Source organism: Medicago truncatula, chromosome 7, assembly GCF_003473485.1.
Source record: "Medicago truncatula cultivar Jemalong A17 chromosome 7, MtrunA17r5.0-ANR, whole genome shotgun sequence".
In the NCBI taxonomy this organism is placed as follows: domain Eukaryota; kingdom Viridiplantae; phylum Streptophyta; class Magnoliopsida; order Fabales; family Fabaceae; genus Medicago; species Medicago truncatula.
The window spans coordinates 45,089,761-45,104,308 of NC_053048.1; the positions used below are offsets into that span (position 1 = coordinate 45,089,761).

At 32.4% G+C, this 14,548-nt stretch overlaps 1 protein-coding gene across 2 annotated transcripts; it reads left to right on the forward strand.

Annotated features, from left to right (window-relative positions):
- The first annotated feature begins 6,400 nt into the window (after positions 1–6,400).
- On the forward strand, positions 6,401–12,926 carry LOC25499156 (serine/threonine-protein kinase Nek4). Of its 2 annotated transcripts, none has more exons than XM_013594330.3 (15): positions 6,401–6,554; positions 7,350–7,484; positions 7,632–7,698; positions 8,089–8,154; positions 8,460–8,506; positions 8,631–8,676; positions 8,794–8,874; positions 8,980–9,022; positions 9,125–9,174; positions 9,263–9,344; positions 9,447–9,496; positions 9,806–9,879; positions 10,276–10,327; positions 11,267–11,734; positions 12,065–12,926. In XM_013594330.3, exons 2-15 carry the CDS (start codon positions 7,399–7,401, stop codon positions 12,719–12,721), a joined length of 1,869 nt encoding a protein of 622 aa, XP_013449784.1. In that variant the 5' UTR covers positions 6,401–6,554; positions 7,350–7,398; the 3' UTR covers positions 12,722–12,926. The 2 variants fall into 2 exon arrangements, with proteins under 2 accessions (XP_013449784.1, XP_024626273.1); XM_024770505.2 differs by lacking the exon at positions 6,401–6,554 and adding an exon at positions 6,791–6,929.
- The last annotated feature ends 1,622 nt before the right edge of the window (positions 12,927–14,548 follow it).

The window sequence follows — 14,548 nt, forward strand, 5'->3', positions numbered from 1 at the left end:
TGATATATGAGGCGTGCTGCAAAAATGTCACGGGAATGTTCCTCTTTTCCCACAAAACAAAAGAGGAACACGTAGTTAATTTCTTACGATCTCCCCTTGTCTGTGGTAACATGCATGCATTGGAGTTTTTTAATTTAAAAGATTGGATTGGATACAGTATATATATAGTCAATACCTAACTCTTAATTTGATATACGATTTGTAAAGTTATTCACAGAAAAAAAAAAAAAAGAGTTACGCAAATGAAACAAAATGTATAATACCTCTTATGACCTTTTTTAATTTAATGCTAATAGTTTAACTTTAAATTTAATTACTTCTTAAAACATTTTCTTGAACAAATTTACTTAATTTTAGGTCAAGTGTGTTAACTAAGTAACTTTTTTTCTTCAAAAAAGGCACAGTTTTAAAATTTGAAAATCAAATAGTGATGGTCATTGTAATATACCTTATTACATTTTTAACTTGATTATGTTTAACTTATATAATGGAAGATATTTGTTTTCATTTATTAAACTCATTTATTTCTTGAGGGACATCTTCAAGGATACAAATCAAGATGCAACTTTTAATAATTCTTTGTTCAAAAAAAAAAACTTTTAATAATTCTATTAACCCATTATTGAAAACAACAAAAAAAGCTCAATAAATAGTAGCCTTGCTACGTAGTATAAATATTAAATAAATATTATAAGGTATAAATGTTACTCATTATATGGGTTGTTTAATTAAAATGGATAAGGCAAGCTGCTAAGATTGAGAGAATCTATTAGTTGGATGGAATCAATGTCCTTTGGGGGGTTGGGGGGGATGTCAAATAAAATATGATAGTTTATTAGAAAATAATGAAACATATAGAACTAATTTAAGTAGTATTTTAAGAGAGTAATATGATGGAAGTCTCTTGAGTCAAGGCAAGGATATGATAGATCTGTTGCTAATTGCGTTGGATTAATTTTGTGGGTCTAGTTATCTTGAAAACCATTGTCGACGTACCAACTAGTGTAGCTTTTTTTCACTTCTCTTCCAACTATAGTGTCGACATATTGTGAAGCCACAACAACTCTAAATTATTTGGACAAAATGACCACTTACTTACATCTAATGAACAGAAAAAAAAATGTGTTTAAAAAAGGTAGTATGTATATGGTAAAAAGAATTACTTGCGATTACGAATTACGGCTCAGTCGACACAATTTACTTATAATTAGTAAATTTGATTGGAAGCAACTTTCTTGACCCACAAGTCTAAAAAGTACACATATCTTTATAATTTGTTAGAAGTGTACTTCAAGCACATACTTAATATTATTTCGGATGTTTACATTAGAATATATGTGCACAAAATCTGACCTTGTTTTGCGATATATCCTGAAATAATTTTTGGATGGACACAAGTATTGATCACACACACAAAAATTTACATACTATGATCATTTGAAAATTAATTATTATTTAATTATTATTTTTCGTGTCCACCCAAAAATTGTTCTAACATCCTGACCCAGATGTAATAGGTCACGACTGACATCGTCAAATAAAAAACAAAGACGAAAATACGAAACAAAATAAGGATACAATTAATCGGATTCAGGTCACCTTTGGAGTTATCCGTTATGTCCCAATTTAATTTAAAGAGAAAGGTGATTTTTAACTATCATTTTATGAAAAATATTAACAAGTGTTATTAAAAAGTCCAAAAAAATCAACTTTATCTTACATTATAAGGGCAACATTGCACATAAATGACTAATATTAAAGAAAATTAATGTAAAATACCAAACTCAAAAGTATATTAATCATATATTTCCCTGCTTTTAAGAATATTATGACTAATATTAAAGAACATTGTGGGAGGGTTTTGGGATTATGGAGGGTTTATATGAATTTTTCAAATTCAATCTATATTGTTATAATATTTTTAAAATTAAAAGTATATTAATCATAAGTATTAGTTTATCATTCTCTAAAAAGCTGTTCTTTCAAAAAATGTGAATTTTTTGTCCATTTTTCTATATATTTCCAGCCCCAAAACTCTCCCCTCCCTTCCCCTCCAAACTCCCAAACAAAGCCTTAAGCAACACAGGTAAATATACATCTTTTATTTATAATTTATCTGCTTTTCTTATAATTCAAAATATCAAACTAGAAAAAGAAAAGTGCATAACACGTGTGGTTGTTATGAGATTTTTTTTTATTAAATTTGAGACGTATGTGTGAGATTGTTATGCAAGTCAACCTTATATAGTGTTGGTGGCCGTGATTGAATCCTAGGTCATTATGCACTTCTGTTGTTTTCTTATGCAATTTGCTAAAACTTAATAATTTGATAATATTTTTTTCTTATGCAATTTGCTAATACTTCTAAGCAACAATATAATCATTCAAATTTTCGTTTTCTTGATGAATTATTTGTTAGCAAACTAATCAAGGACAGCAGATATAATGTTGGATGTTTAGAAAAAGGTGTAAATAAAGTTGGACGAATTGTTGACTTAATCATGATCGATTTGATACTTTATCTGAATTATTGATTGACTTTTTAAGGTACATCATATCCATAGAATCGGAATAACTAAATAAATCAGAGTCAAACATTGCACAAGAACATAAATTTAGGAGCTACTGGATCAGACATGGATAATTGACTAGCAATCAGCATGATGCCACAAATATTTTCTTGGTGAATATGGCTCTCTCATGTCTACTGCAGTATGTATGGGGGACACCTACATTATGGATGAAATCCATTTTAAGGAAAATAATTGAATTATGGTATGATGAGTTGAAGCACTAACTCCTCCCCACTAGAATAATTCTTACATGGAGAAACTATGCTCTCCATCACCAATAGTAACACAGGCACCCATAACTATTGCATAATTAATAAAGAAGGTTAATGAGTGCTCTTATGATACTCTTTTAAGAGTTTAAAGTTGTAAGATTTTATGAAAATATGTGCATTCATGAAAATATGTGCATTCAGTGCATTAAAAATTAAGATGTTTAACTTTTTAAATATATGAAATGGAATAACTTCTTTATTTAGTATATCCTTAAAGAGTACATTAAGAAAGGATACTCGTTAGCATTTTCTTTAATAAATTTGAATATAATTTGATTTTTTTTTCCTATTCATCATTGAATATATAGTTTTCCTATTCCATCATTTATGTTAAATTTCATACGATTTAAACAACAATTTATCCAAAAGAAAACAACAATATTTTTGCAGGGGAACAACAATAATTTTTATTTCCCCTAAAAAAACAATTCTTATTATTATGTACCAGCGTTCATACGTCTATTGTGTCCGTCTATATGTTCTTTCTATTTTCTCTAATGCGTATAAATTACAACAATAATTTTATTTTATAAACTTTTGATTTTGATTAAAATTATAGCTAGAGATAATATTTTACACTTTCATAGTGTAACAAATTATATATTTTTTTAAGGATGTAACAAATTATACTTATTTTTTTCAATGACACAAACAATATAACAAATATAATATAAATTCTTATCTTTTTCAATGACACCAACAGTATAACATTTTTATATAGCAAGTTTGCTTAAGGGTATAGGCGAGAGTGAAAATCCACTTCTAAACCAAAATCATGTATTCTCTTTAATTATATATAGTGTATATTCCCAAAAGTGTGTCAATGTCGATGAATTTCCTTCATTTATTAAATGAGTTTATATTGACAAAATACCATTTTTTTTACGAGGCATATATATCAGTGTTAAGGAAACACATTGGCGAACACACAAGATGTCATGTCGTCAAAAGTAATTTGGTTTAAATTGGTTAAAATGTATATGTGGGATTATTACATGCAAAAGATGTAAATTTTAGGGGTCAAAATTATTCATTTTAAATTGAGGGGCTAAAATCACACGATCCAAAAGTACAATTAAATAATATATTTTAAAATAATTAAATGATGTATAATTTTATATATGTGCACTCAAATATATTTTTTTCTTGGATTTGTGACCATCAAAGTTGTTCCAAACACCCTGATAAGACTTTCTTATCCTATCCTTCCCTGTCTTAATTTCGTTTTCCAAAAGAGATGTTTTTATAGGGAAACAATTGTAGCATGTATAGGGGGGTTCATATAAAATAACATTTATGTTCAGCCTTTATTCATTAGCAAGCCCATATATGCACCCCTCCATTCTTTATTGTAGTAAGCCCGTTTAAGGTTAGCAAGCCTTTGCTTATAAAAAATAAAATTTAAGATTTTCTTTTCTCACCCTCCTAATATTTCACCCGCCCTGTAATTTTCATAATATGGAATCCAAACGGTGTAAAAATAAGTTAAAAATATCCTTTTAACACTCTACAATATTTCAAATTTTATAATCTGAATCAGGTGAGAAGGGTGCGAAAAGAAACTCTCAAAGAAGGTTAACAAGTCTTCGTTTTATTATGAATGGACATGAGCAACCGCTAATCTCCACAGAGCCCATAACAATTAAAAAGTAAGGAAAAATTTACCTTATATACGTAAATCTATACCTTCACCCCCAACAAACTATTAAAAATATCAATTTTATCTTTTTTGTCATTTAACTAATTTACATTTTTATTTTTCACTCTCACTTTCACCCCACATGATTTTACTGATACGTAAAAGTTTTTAGTCCAAAAAACTTCATTTCAATCTTTACGGTTTGAAAAAAGTAACTTAAAAAATAAAATAAAAAACAAATAAAAAATAAGTTCTAGAAATACTTTACAAATAAAAAAACTTTAGGAAAGTTATGCAAACCCGAAAGCTTTATACACCCTCCGGTCACTAATATAAGCAAAAATTTCACTTTTTAGATACATTCAATTAATGATGTATGTGGTCTTTATTATATGTCACATACATCATTAATTGAATGTATCTAAAAAGTAGATTTTTGCTTATATTAGTGACCGGAGGGTGTATATGTTTTCTAGAAAAATGGGGCATATTGAAAAAAAGAAGTTAAAACAAGTTTTCCGAAAACAATTGTGTATCATAAAATTTTGAATAAACAATAATACAAGTCACCCATTTGGTTTTTTATCGCACAAGTAAGGAGTTAGGTGGTTTGGGGTGCGGTGGTTGAAGGAATTTAATATTGCACTTTTAGGAAAATGGTGTTGGAGGTGTCTGATGGATAGGGATGTTTTGTGATTTAAGGCGTTGTCCTCTCGTTATGGTGAGGAGAGGGGGCGCATCAAAGAATGGGGAAGGAATGGGTCTGCTTGGTGGAGGGAGATTGTGAAAATCCGTGAGGGGATTGGTGGTGAGGGAGGGAGTTGGTTTGAGGAGAGTATTTAAAGAAAGGTTGATAATGGTTTTACTACTTATTTTTGTACTGATTGCTGGGTGGGGGCGGTTCCCTTCCGAGAGAGGTTTGAGCGTCTTTTTGATTTATTTGCACACCTTATGCTAGGGAGTAAACTTTATTCCCTTATAGTAATATAATTCATTTTACCTTGTTCAACAAAACAAGTTCAGAGTTGGCCTATAACCTATCACAATAACATTCATCGATCAATGGAGCACAGCTTGAAAGGAAGTACTGCTGTGTAGATTGATCGCAAAGCTACCTAAATAATTTGCTTTCTTATCCATGAAGTTGCAGGGTCGAGATAACTCTTAGTAGAATCATCAATATTACTACACTTGACCAAGTTAAGAATTGGGTGAAGGGGCTGCCATGGCACCTCCTTGATAGAAGGAACATCAGGCACATGAGCCTGGACAAATAAAACTCTTAAAATCCCAATTTTTTGCTTCTTAGAAGAATAAGAATGCACTTTGGTATGATTCCAAATCAAAGAAGTGTAAGAGCACACCAAGTTAGCATTAATCGTCTCAAATTTTTGTATGTTTCCACAAAATCAATTAATAATATTGATAATAATGACTACACTAATCACTACTTTCACATTGTGGGTACCACACACAAAATCTAAATTAAATGTTCAAATAACACAGCTTTGTTGTTACGCCCTGCTTATTATAACCGTAAAATTGGAAACTTGTCTACCTAAACTTGTGGATACATGATTGATCACTCTTTAACTGAGAATCAATCAGACAACAATGTGTAGTAGTATGCATGAATTTTAAGCTAAAAGAATATTTTTTAAATTAATATAGAATATGGAAAAGATACAATATCACGCATATGATGTGGTGGGAGCACCTTATATTATTTTTGTCTTAAACAAGTTTCATTGCTATCTATTTATTTATCATTGTCACACGCTTTAGCTCTTTCGATTTGGACCCACCCCACCCTCTCTCATCATTTTTGAATTCACACGTCCCTTTTACGTCTACTCTAATTCTTGGCGCTCTCTCTTTTTCTAATATACTATTCATTCATTCATTCATCCTTTTTAAATTCTAATGTGACAAATATTATATCATACACATGTCATTTCATATAGTATATATTAATATTATATCATACACTATAGATTATTTCATTATTCTTATAACCTTTACTAGTGCAGAACACTTTTTCAAATTTCTCAGCCACTTTGCCTAATTCAGGTTCTTTTCCTCTAAACATGCATGATCTTGTTCTTTTCTCTTTCTAATTTTTACTTTGTGTTTTTTTCCTTATGGTAATTAATTTCATTTTCATTTAAATTTTAAATTTTATTTTATTTTTCATTTATTATTGATAATAAAATAAATTTCTATTTTTAGGGTTGCATGTTAGTTGTTGAACAATTTTGTTGCTATTTATTACAAATTTACATCTATTATATGGTTGGTGTTATTTATGCTTCTTATACAACTACTTGTATGGTTTTGATAATTTTAGAAACTTTGTGTTAGTTTGAAATTTATGAGTCTGTACATGTTTGTCAGAGAGTGTTAATTGCTTACCTGATAACAATCTTGCTCTATTGCTATGTTTAGGTATTGTTTTTTCTGGAATTAGGTTGAGATTTTAATTATCAGTTACCATCTAAGGATTGAATTGAATTCTCAATTCATAAACCTGTGTTCAGTGTCCTGTGACTTTTGGAACTGAATTGTAGTTTGGAGCTGAATCTGATTTTTCAATTCTCCGCGGTATTCATTTTTAGTATTAATGAATTATGTTATTTTTTGGTATTAACCTTCTCGGTCTCAGGGAAAGGGGCCCTGAGGTAAGTAAAGTCTGGCAAAGATTGTTTCAGCCAGGACTTGAATTCGGGGTCTCCTGAACGATTTGTCCTTAACTGAAGCTCATTAGTCACTTCACTTGGTTAATGAATTGTGTTATTTTGTGTGTGTGTGTGTGTGTTTGTTGATATTACTTTGTGATGATGAACTAAAGTTTGCTATGATTTCCAGGAATGTCACTTTGTGGAGGACAGTAAGTGGTGAAGTAGTTTAAGTTCAAATGGAGCAGTATGAAGTTCTAGAACAGATTGGTAAAGGTGCATTTGGTTGTGCTTTACTTGTGAGGCACAAGCATGAAAAGAAAAAGTGAGTGTAAATATGATTTATGATACGATATTGTATATCCTTTTCAGGTTTATTTTTAAGTATTTAAATGTGACTTACGCATTTCATTATATTGATAAGTTGTTATATCATATAATTTTTTTTTTGGTTTATGTCGTTACATCTTAGGTATGTCCTCAAGAAGATCCGTCTTGCTCGCCAAACTGACAGAACCCGTAGGTCGGCCCATCAGGAGGTAATCCACTCCTTTTTACTTCTGTTTTTGCAGTTATTTGAGGAAAATGGAATCAAGTTATTGAGTGCCTTCCATCTTTCTTTGGGGTTTGATGCATAATTATCCTTTTTCCTTAAAGGAGAGTGTGGAAGACAATATGTTTGATGTTGAACATGGCGCATTCATTCTTGTATATAGTCACGTCTTGATATTCTGCACATGAAATTTTAAGTTGATCTTCAAGCCTACCTTTGTTCATTTTAATCAATTTTAGATTTGAATTTGTTATTTATAGTGAATTAATTTCTACTTGTTGTTTTATATTTTTAAATGTGAAAATGATATTTATGTTGTCTTTCTTTTCTTATATATTAGATTGTAAGATTCCATGCTTGTTCCTTGTTTTTGCAGATGGAGCTTATATCTAAAGTTCGCAATCCCTTTATTGTGGAGTATAAAGATTCTTGGGTAGAAAAGGTCAGCCTTGTTTTCAATCAGAACCTTCTGATTATGTTGCTCTTCATACTTTGGATGCGTGTGTGTGTGTGTGTGGCACATGTGTGTTTTGCTTAACTTACTAAAAATGATGCGAGCACGAGGTTTAAACTTTGTTTTCTGTTTTTGACTAATGTGATAAATTCTAAACTAAGGAATGCTTATTGTTTTAGTTTACCAACGGAGATCTTAAGTTTTAACTCGAGAACCTCTTTTGTAACCCGTCATTTGGATTTATAATCTTGATTGATTTATGATACTTAGCAAGCTGGTATCTTTATTTCCAGGGTTGTTTTGTATGTATTATCATCGGCTATTGCGAAGGAGGGGATATGTAAGTCATGTTTCAAACTGAATTCAAGTATTTGATGGAGTTAGAGCATTTATGAAGACATTTTTATCTTTTCAATTGTCAAATGTGTAGTCTTGTAACTTTTCATAATTTGTCTGATTGCCAGGGCCGAAACTGTAAAAAAGGCCAATGGTGTTAACTTTCCTGAAGAGGTTGGTCATTCTCGCAGCAACTCCCTTCACTTTTGAGCTCTGATGGATAATTTTCATTCCTATTTCAATGCTCTTTGGAACTATATGACATAATTGATATCTGTCATCTTTTGGCAGAAACTCTGCAAGTGGCTTGTCCAGTTACTGATGGCTCTTGATTACTTACATGTAAATCATATTCTTCATCGTGATGTCAAGGTAAAAGACTTCTTTAAGTTCAATAACAGAAGATGTTATAAAGCTGATATCCTAGAGAACTTTCAAAACCAGCTGTTTATGATGTTATTTCCTCGTCTATTTCAGTGTTCAAATATATTCTTGACAAAGAATCAAGATATACGTCTAGGTAAATGGCATTGCCCATCTGATTCTCACACTTCTCTTTCGATGTCTCTATTGCGTTTTGATTTTTAGTATGTTATCCTAATGTAGTGTATGTTTGATGCAGGAGACTTTGGTCTTGCTAAACTGTTGACATCTGATGATCTTGCTTCCTCAGTGAGTGATAGTGTGGAAATACAGTTCTGTTTACTGTTTTAGCTATTTTGTTTGGAGTAGTAACTTTTTGTTCTTGCTTTAAACTCAGATTGTTGGGACTCCAAGTTATATGTGCCCAGAGCTTCTAGCGGATATACCCTATGGCTCTAAGTCAGATATCTGGTCTTTGGGTAAAATAGATTTATTTTGCACTACGTTCAATCCCTCTTTCTTTTGCTCGTCTTACTTTAGTTGCATATGTAATTTGTTATATGACTTGTAATATTTGCCAGGATGCTGTGTTTACGAAATGGCTGCTCACAGGCCAGCTTTTAAAGCTTTTGTAAGTCAATATTTTAAGCTTTTTTATTCACAGTTCTTAAACAACTGAAATGTTAACAGCAAAAAATTAAAATTTCATGTAGTAGATTTACTGGTTTTGTAGTAGTTCATTTGTAACCAGTAACTTTTAACTTTTGGATCATAAACATTCATAATGGTGCCTGAGACTTTGAATTGTATTATTTTGGAAATTCTCATTCTTTTATGATGGATTATCGACTTTCAGTACTTCACATTTCTAAAGCTTGGAGCACAACATTAATCATTTTATTTATTTATATCTTCGTGTGTGTTTTCTTTATCTGGACAGGACATACAAGCTTTGATTCACAAAATAAACAAGTCTATTGTATCTCCACTGCCAACTATGTACTCTAGTGCTTTGTGAGTCCTTTGTTCCATAAAAATATTACGTTATTATCGAATAATATTTTTTCCCTGCTTTATTCAACTGATATTGTAGTGCCCATATGACCATTCATACTAAATTTGATAAGGGTCAATGGTTGGCTTATGCGAGTATGCATACATGCAGATATTGAACAGAATTTATAATGACCATCATATCCATACATTCATTCATTGTTTATCAAACCTACATCAGATTTTATGTCCACCCTGATGTGCTTCTAAATTTTATTGTGGCGTCTGCATATCTTGTCAATTCTCTTTCTTGGTCATTTAATCTTTTATATCATAATTTTTTTACACTGAAGTTATGTATCTCGGTGAATGACATAGTTGTGTAGCTTATTGTGATATATTTCTTCTTTCTTTCAGCCGAGGGCTTGTCAAAAGTATGCTGCGGAAAAATCCAGAGCTAAGGCCAACTGTGAGTTTTATCTTTGTGTATTCTTTGCATTTATCAAGACATGATCAATAGATATCAACTAGTCATGGTAGTTTCTGATTGTCAGTGATGGTTATGGGTCAGATGTCATAGTTTGATTAGATGCAGATTTCAATTTTCTGCTCTCATGTTTTCACTTCCATTTTTAAAAATTATTTTACCTTTTAGTTTTCCTCATTATGTGTTGTAAGACAGAAATTCTACTTGATATGGTCTCAAACTTCATATACTCTGATACGAAGACATGTATTTTTTTCTGTTTACAATCACACTCCTTAATGCAATTCATATACTCTGATATGGTCTCAAACTAAAACGACATTCTTTTCCTAAAAAATGTGAAAATATAAATTGTAAGGTTGCCACTTTCCACAGTATTTAAGGGGAAGAGCATGCAATTAGAAAGAGGGGGGAATTTTCTGACCATGCATGAGTAAACAAAAGTGAAATAAATTTTGTTGATAAATTAAAGCCTCTGGCATGTGTGCCAGTGCTAGAGTGCATGTCAAAAGCCAAGACCCTATTTATTAGGACTATTTGTTTAGATCTATAAGTCATTAATGCCAATGTTCATTATTCTCTTTTTGTGCTGATTAAATATAATAGAGTTTTAATTTGTTGCTGTTGTCTTCGAAGTTGTCACTGTTTTAAGTTTGGCTCTTCATTTTCTTGAGGCGAACATTTTAAAAGTCGAAACACATGTGAAGGTTTTCTTAAGTCAAGCAAATGTCTATATATTATATATATATTTATGTGAAACATTGCTATATTTGCAAATTAAAGTGTTTGCTGAAGTTTTCTTTGTTCTTTTAGTAACCCTCACATGACTAGTAGTATATGCAAAATTTGCATAAAGTAAACTTGCTAACTTTATTTTTGTGTATATATTCGAAACAACTTAAGCTAAGTGTGTTTTAACAGGCTGGAGAGTTACTAAATCATCCACATCTGCAGCCTTACATTCTTAAAATTCACCAAAAATTAAATAGCCCCAGAAGAAGTGCTTTTCCGCTCCAATGGCCCGATTCAAACTATGGTAGGAGAACTCGATTTATGGAGCCGGAATCTGTTTCTACTCTTTCTGACCAAGACAGATACCTGTCACTAAACAATCACAGGGCCTTGAATCCTAGTATTTCTGGAACTGAACAAAGTTCTCAATATTCTATGCAAAGAGGTCAAGGATTATCCACTTGTTCAGAAGAGAAGCTCTACAACTTATCTGCTGGTGGTGTCCGTGATTACTGCAATACTAACAAATCAAAAGCCATAAAGTCCTCAACTGGTGAGAGAACACCAAGACTTAGAATAGCTAAGGATTCTTCCGCTGCCAGAAGGCAGACACCGCCACCACCAAAGATCCATGTTACTGGTCCAAAGCGTGAATCGGTAAGTTTATCCTCTCTATGGCTCAATATTATCAATTCTCTTTATACCTTTGACATTTGAATTTATATTTATATCATGATACATTTAGGCAGGGTGAGTGCTGCATGTAGGTTCGAATATAGAAACTGCTTAAAACTTATGTTAGCCAAGATTATGCTGATGAGATTGGATCAAATGTCAAACTTCATTCGATAATAACCTTCTATTGACTTCTATTAGAGCATAATTGGTGGTGATATTTACAATGTATTACTTCATGAAGAGAGTTTCACATGTTACAAGATAATCGATGGCTGTTTTATTGATTTTAGTGTCTGTTAATCGTTTCAGCTTCCGGTACCTCGAGCACCATCGGGTAAGTCTGCCATGCCAACTCGGAGAGCATCCCTTCCGCTTCACACAAGAGGAAGGAACACAACAAGCTTCTACACCAATGTTGATTACGCAGACTCTCCAAATGTTTCTGTTGATGCACCTCAGATTGACAAGATGGCAGAATTCTCAACAGCCTCTTATGAGGATCCATTCTTCCATGTCATTCGAAGATCATCAACAGCATCAGCCAAACACTCTTCTACCTCAACAGGGAGTGCTGATTGCACAATCACAAAGGACAAGTGTACAATCCTGGTGGACAAAAAAGTTACTGTCCCCACCAGCATCACTGATGCTGGCACTGATGTTCGATTTCCAAAGGGCAGTGCCAGTGAATGCTCTAACTATGTTACAACCGGTGTTTCAAGCCGTTCCTCATCCGAGTCACGTCAGCATCGGTTTGACACATCATCGTACCAGCAACGTGCTGAGGCATTGGAGGGGCTGCTAGAGTTCAGTTCTAGACTGCTACAACAACATAGGTTTGACGAGCTTGGTGTATTGCTGAAGCCATTTGGGCCTGAGAAGGTTTCTCCAAGGGAAACAGCTATTTGGTTGGCCAAGAGCTTTAAACAAAACAGTGATCTAAGGTTTCCTCATACACTTGCATGACCAATTCCATTGGATAATGTACATTAATGTTGTGCTATATTGGATTGGTTTTGATTATTTGCGTTGGCATTTTCCATAAGATGTACATTATTCTGGTAACGAGTATGCTTTATATGGAATAATACTGCACATCAATTGTAAGATTGATTCACACACTGACGGTTCCTACAAAAAATACAACCGGTTCATCTTGTTTTTTTACATATTTATGTTTTGTTCCTGTCCGTAGACCGAGTGATCACCACATTGAGCTAAATACACCCCCATCCCCCGTCCACACACACCCCACTGTTTTTTAGAAACTGTTGGGGATCATCACATATAGGCTAAGAGTAACAACATATCAATATTTTAATACATCCATGACTAGTTATGTATGTGTATGTAATACTAACCATTTTTTTTTTTAATTAGAAGTTAACCATTGAAGGGTTAATTTATAGACTATTACTTTTCCCACCCTATGTCTTTCCTCGCGCGCCCTATTTTTTTTTCAATTTTACCCTTGGTCCGGATTTCGTTTTCCGGATGGTATTGTTAGAATTTTGCAGATGTTTCCGGATTTGAAAATCTGGAATAATATTTTACCAGAAGTTTTGCAATTTTAATCTTCAAAATTCGTAAAATAAAATGCAAATAAAATAAAAAACAGAAATAAAAAGACACAAACATAAAAATAACTGATTTTATTAATATATGAACAATACATTACAATAATTTTCAAGCTTTTTAAGCTTATTACATAATATCATAAATCTATTTCTACTCTTAACTTATTACATAAGCAATACCGGTGGCTCCAGCCACCGGTGGAGAGGAAAGAGGGGGGAGGAAAGAAGATGGTGGGGAAGAAGAAATCAATGCTGCCTAATAGGACATACCAGCTGCTTTGGTGTTGGTGGGGAGACAGAGGGGGCACATGGGCCTTTAGGGAACAAGAGACCATGATGGTCAACATGACACCCAGGCAAACCAACCTCACACCCAGACTGACCCCTTCCCTATTGACCGATCATATGACCCTTGATGGATTTCCAAATAGGCCTCTTTGTATGAAAGGCTGTCATACCCCAAATTTGGACCATTTAAAATCTTTTTTGTCCATATTTTGAAATAGTCCACATTCTCTTCTATTCGTTTTTTTTACCATTTAAAACTCGCGTTTTTCTTCTTTAATCATTTAAAAACTTTTATCTGCATTTTTATAACTTTTTGAGCGCATTTTATAGTCTTGTTAGTCATAATAATCAAGTCATTTTAAAAGGTTTAATCATATTTTAAAAATCACGTCCTTTTAATCATTTCAGACAAAATTTCGGCAGGGAGGATACTTTGAAGTACCTCATGTCAGATTTCGAAAGGATTTTTTTTTATTATTATTAATTAATATTTTATTTTTATTTTATTTGTCATTTTTTATTTTTCTGTTTTTTGTTTCTTATTATTTTTATTTGTTAAGTCTTTATCCCCAAGTCTCCAACAGGGGTATTTTGGTCTTTGATGTGTACCAGAGCCAACCCTATTTTGTCACTATAAGTACACTGTCCAATCATTGGAGAGAGGAGGCTGCACTGTTCACACACTGACACACCAATCATCCGCACAGTCAAAGTCACAAACCCTAACTTCTTTATCTTTCATGATATTCCAGATCTAAACCCCAATTTCTCATGAACAACACAAGAACATCATAGCAATTTTACCATAAAATTCCAGAATCTTTCAAAACCAAATCACTAACCAAACACAAATTCATAATCACAAAAAATGATTTCGTTTTCAAAGCAACAAATTCTCAACAGTAGAATTCGAATCTTCCGTATACTA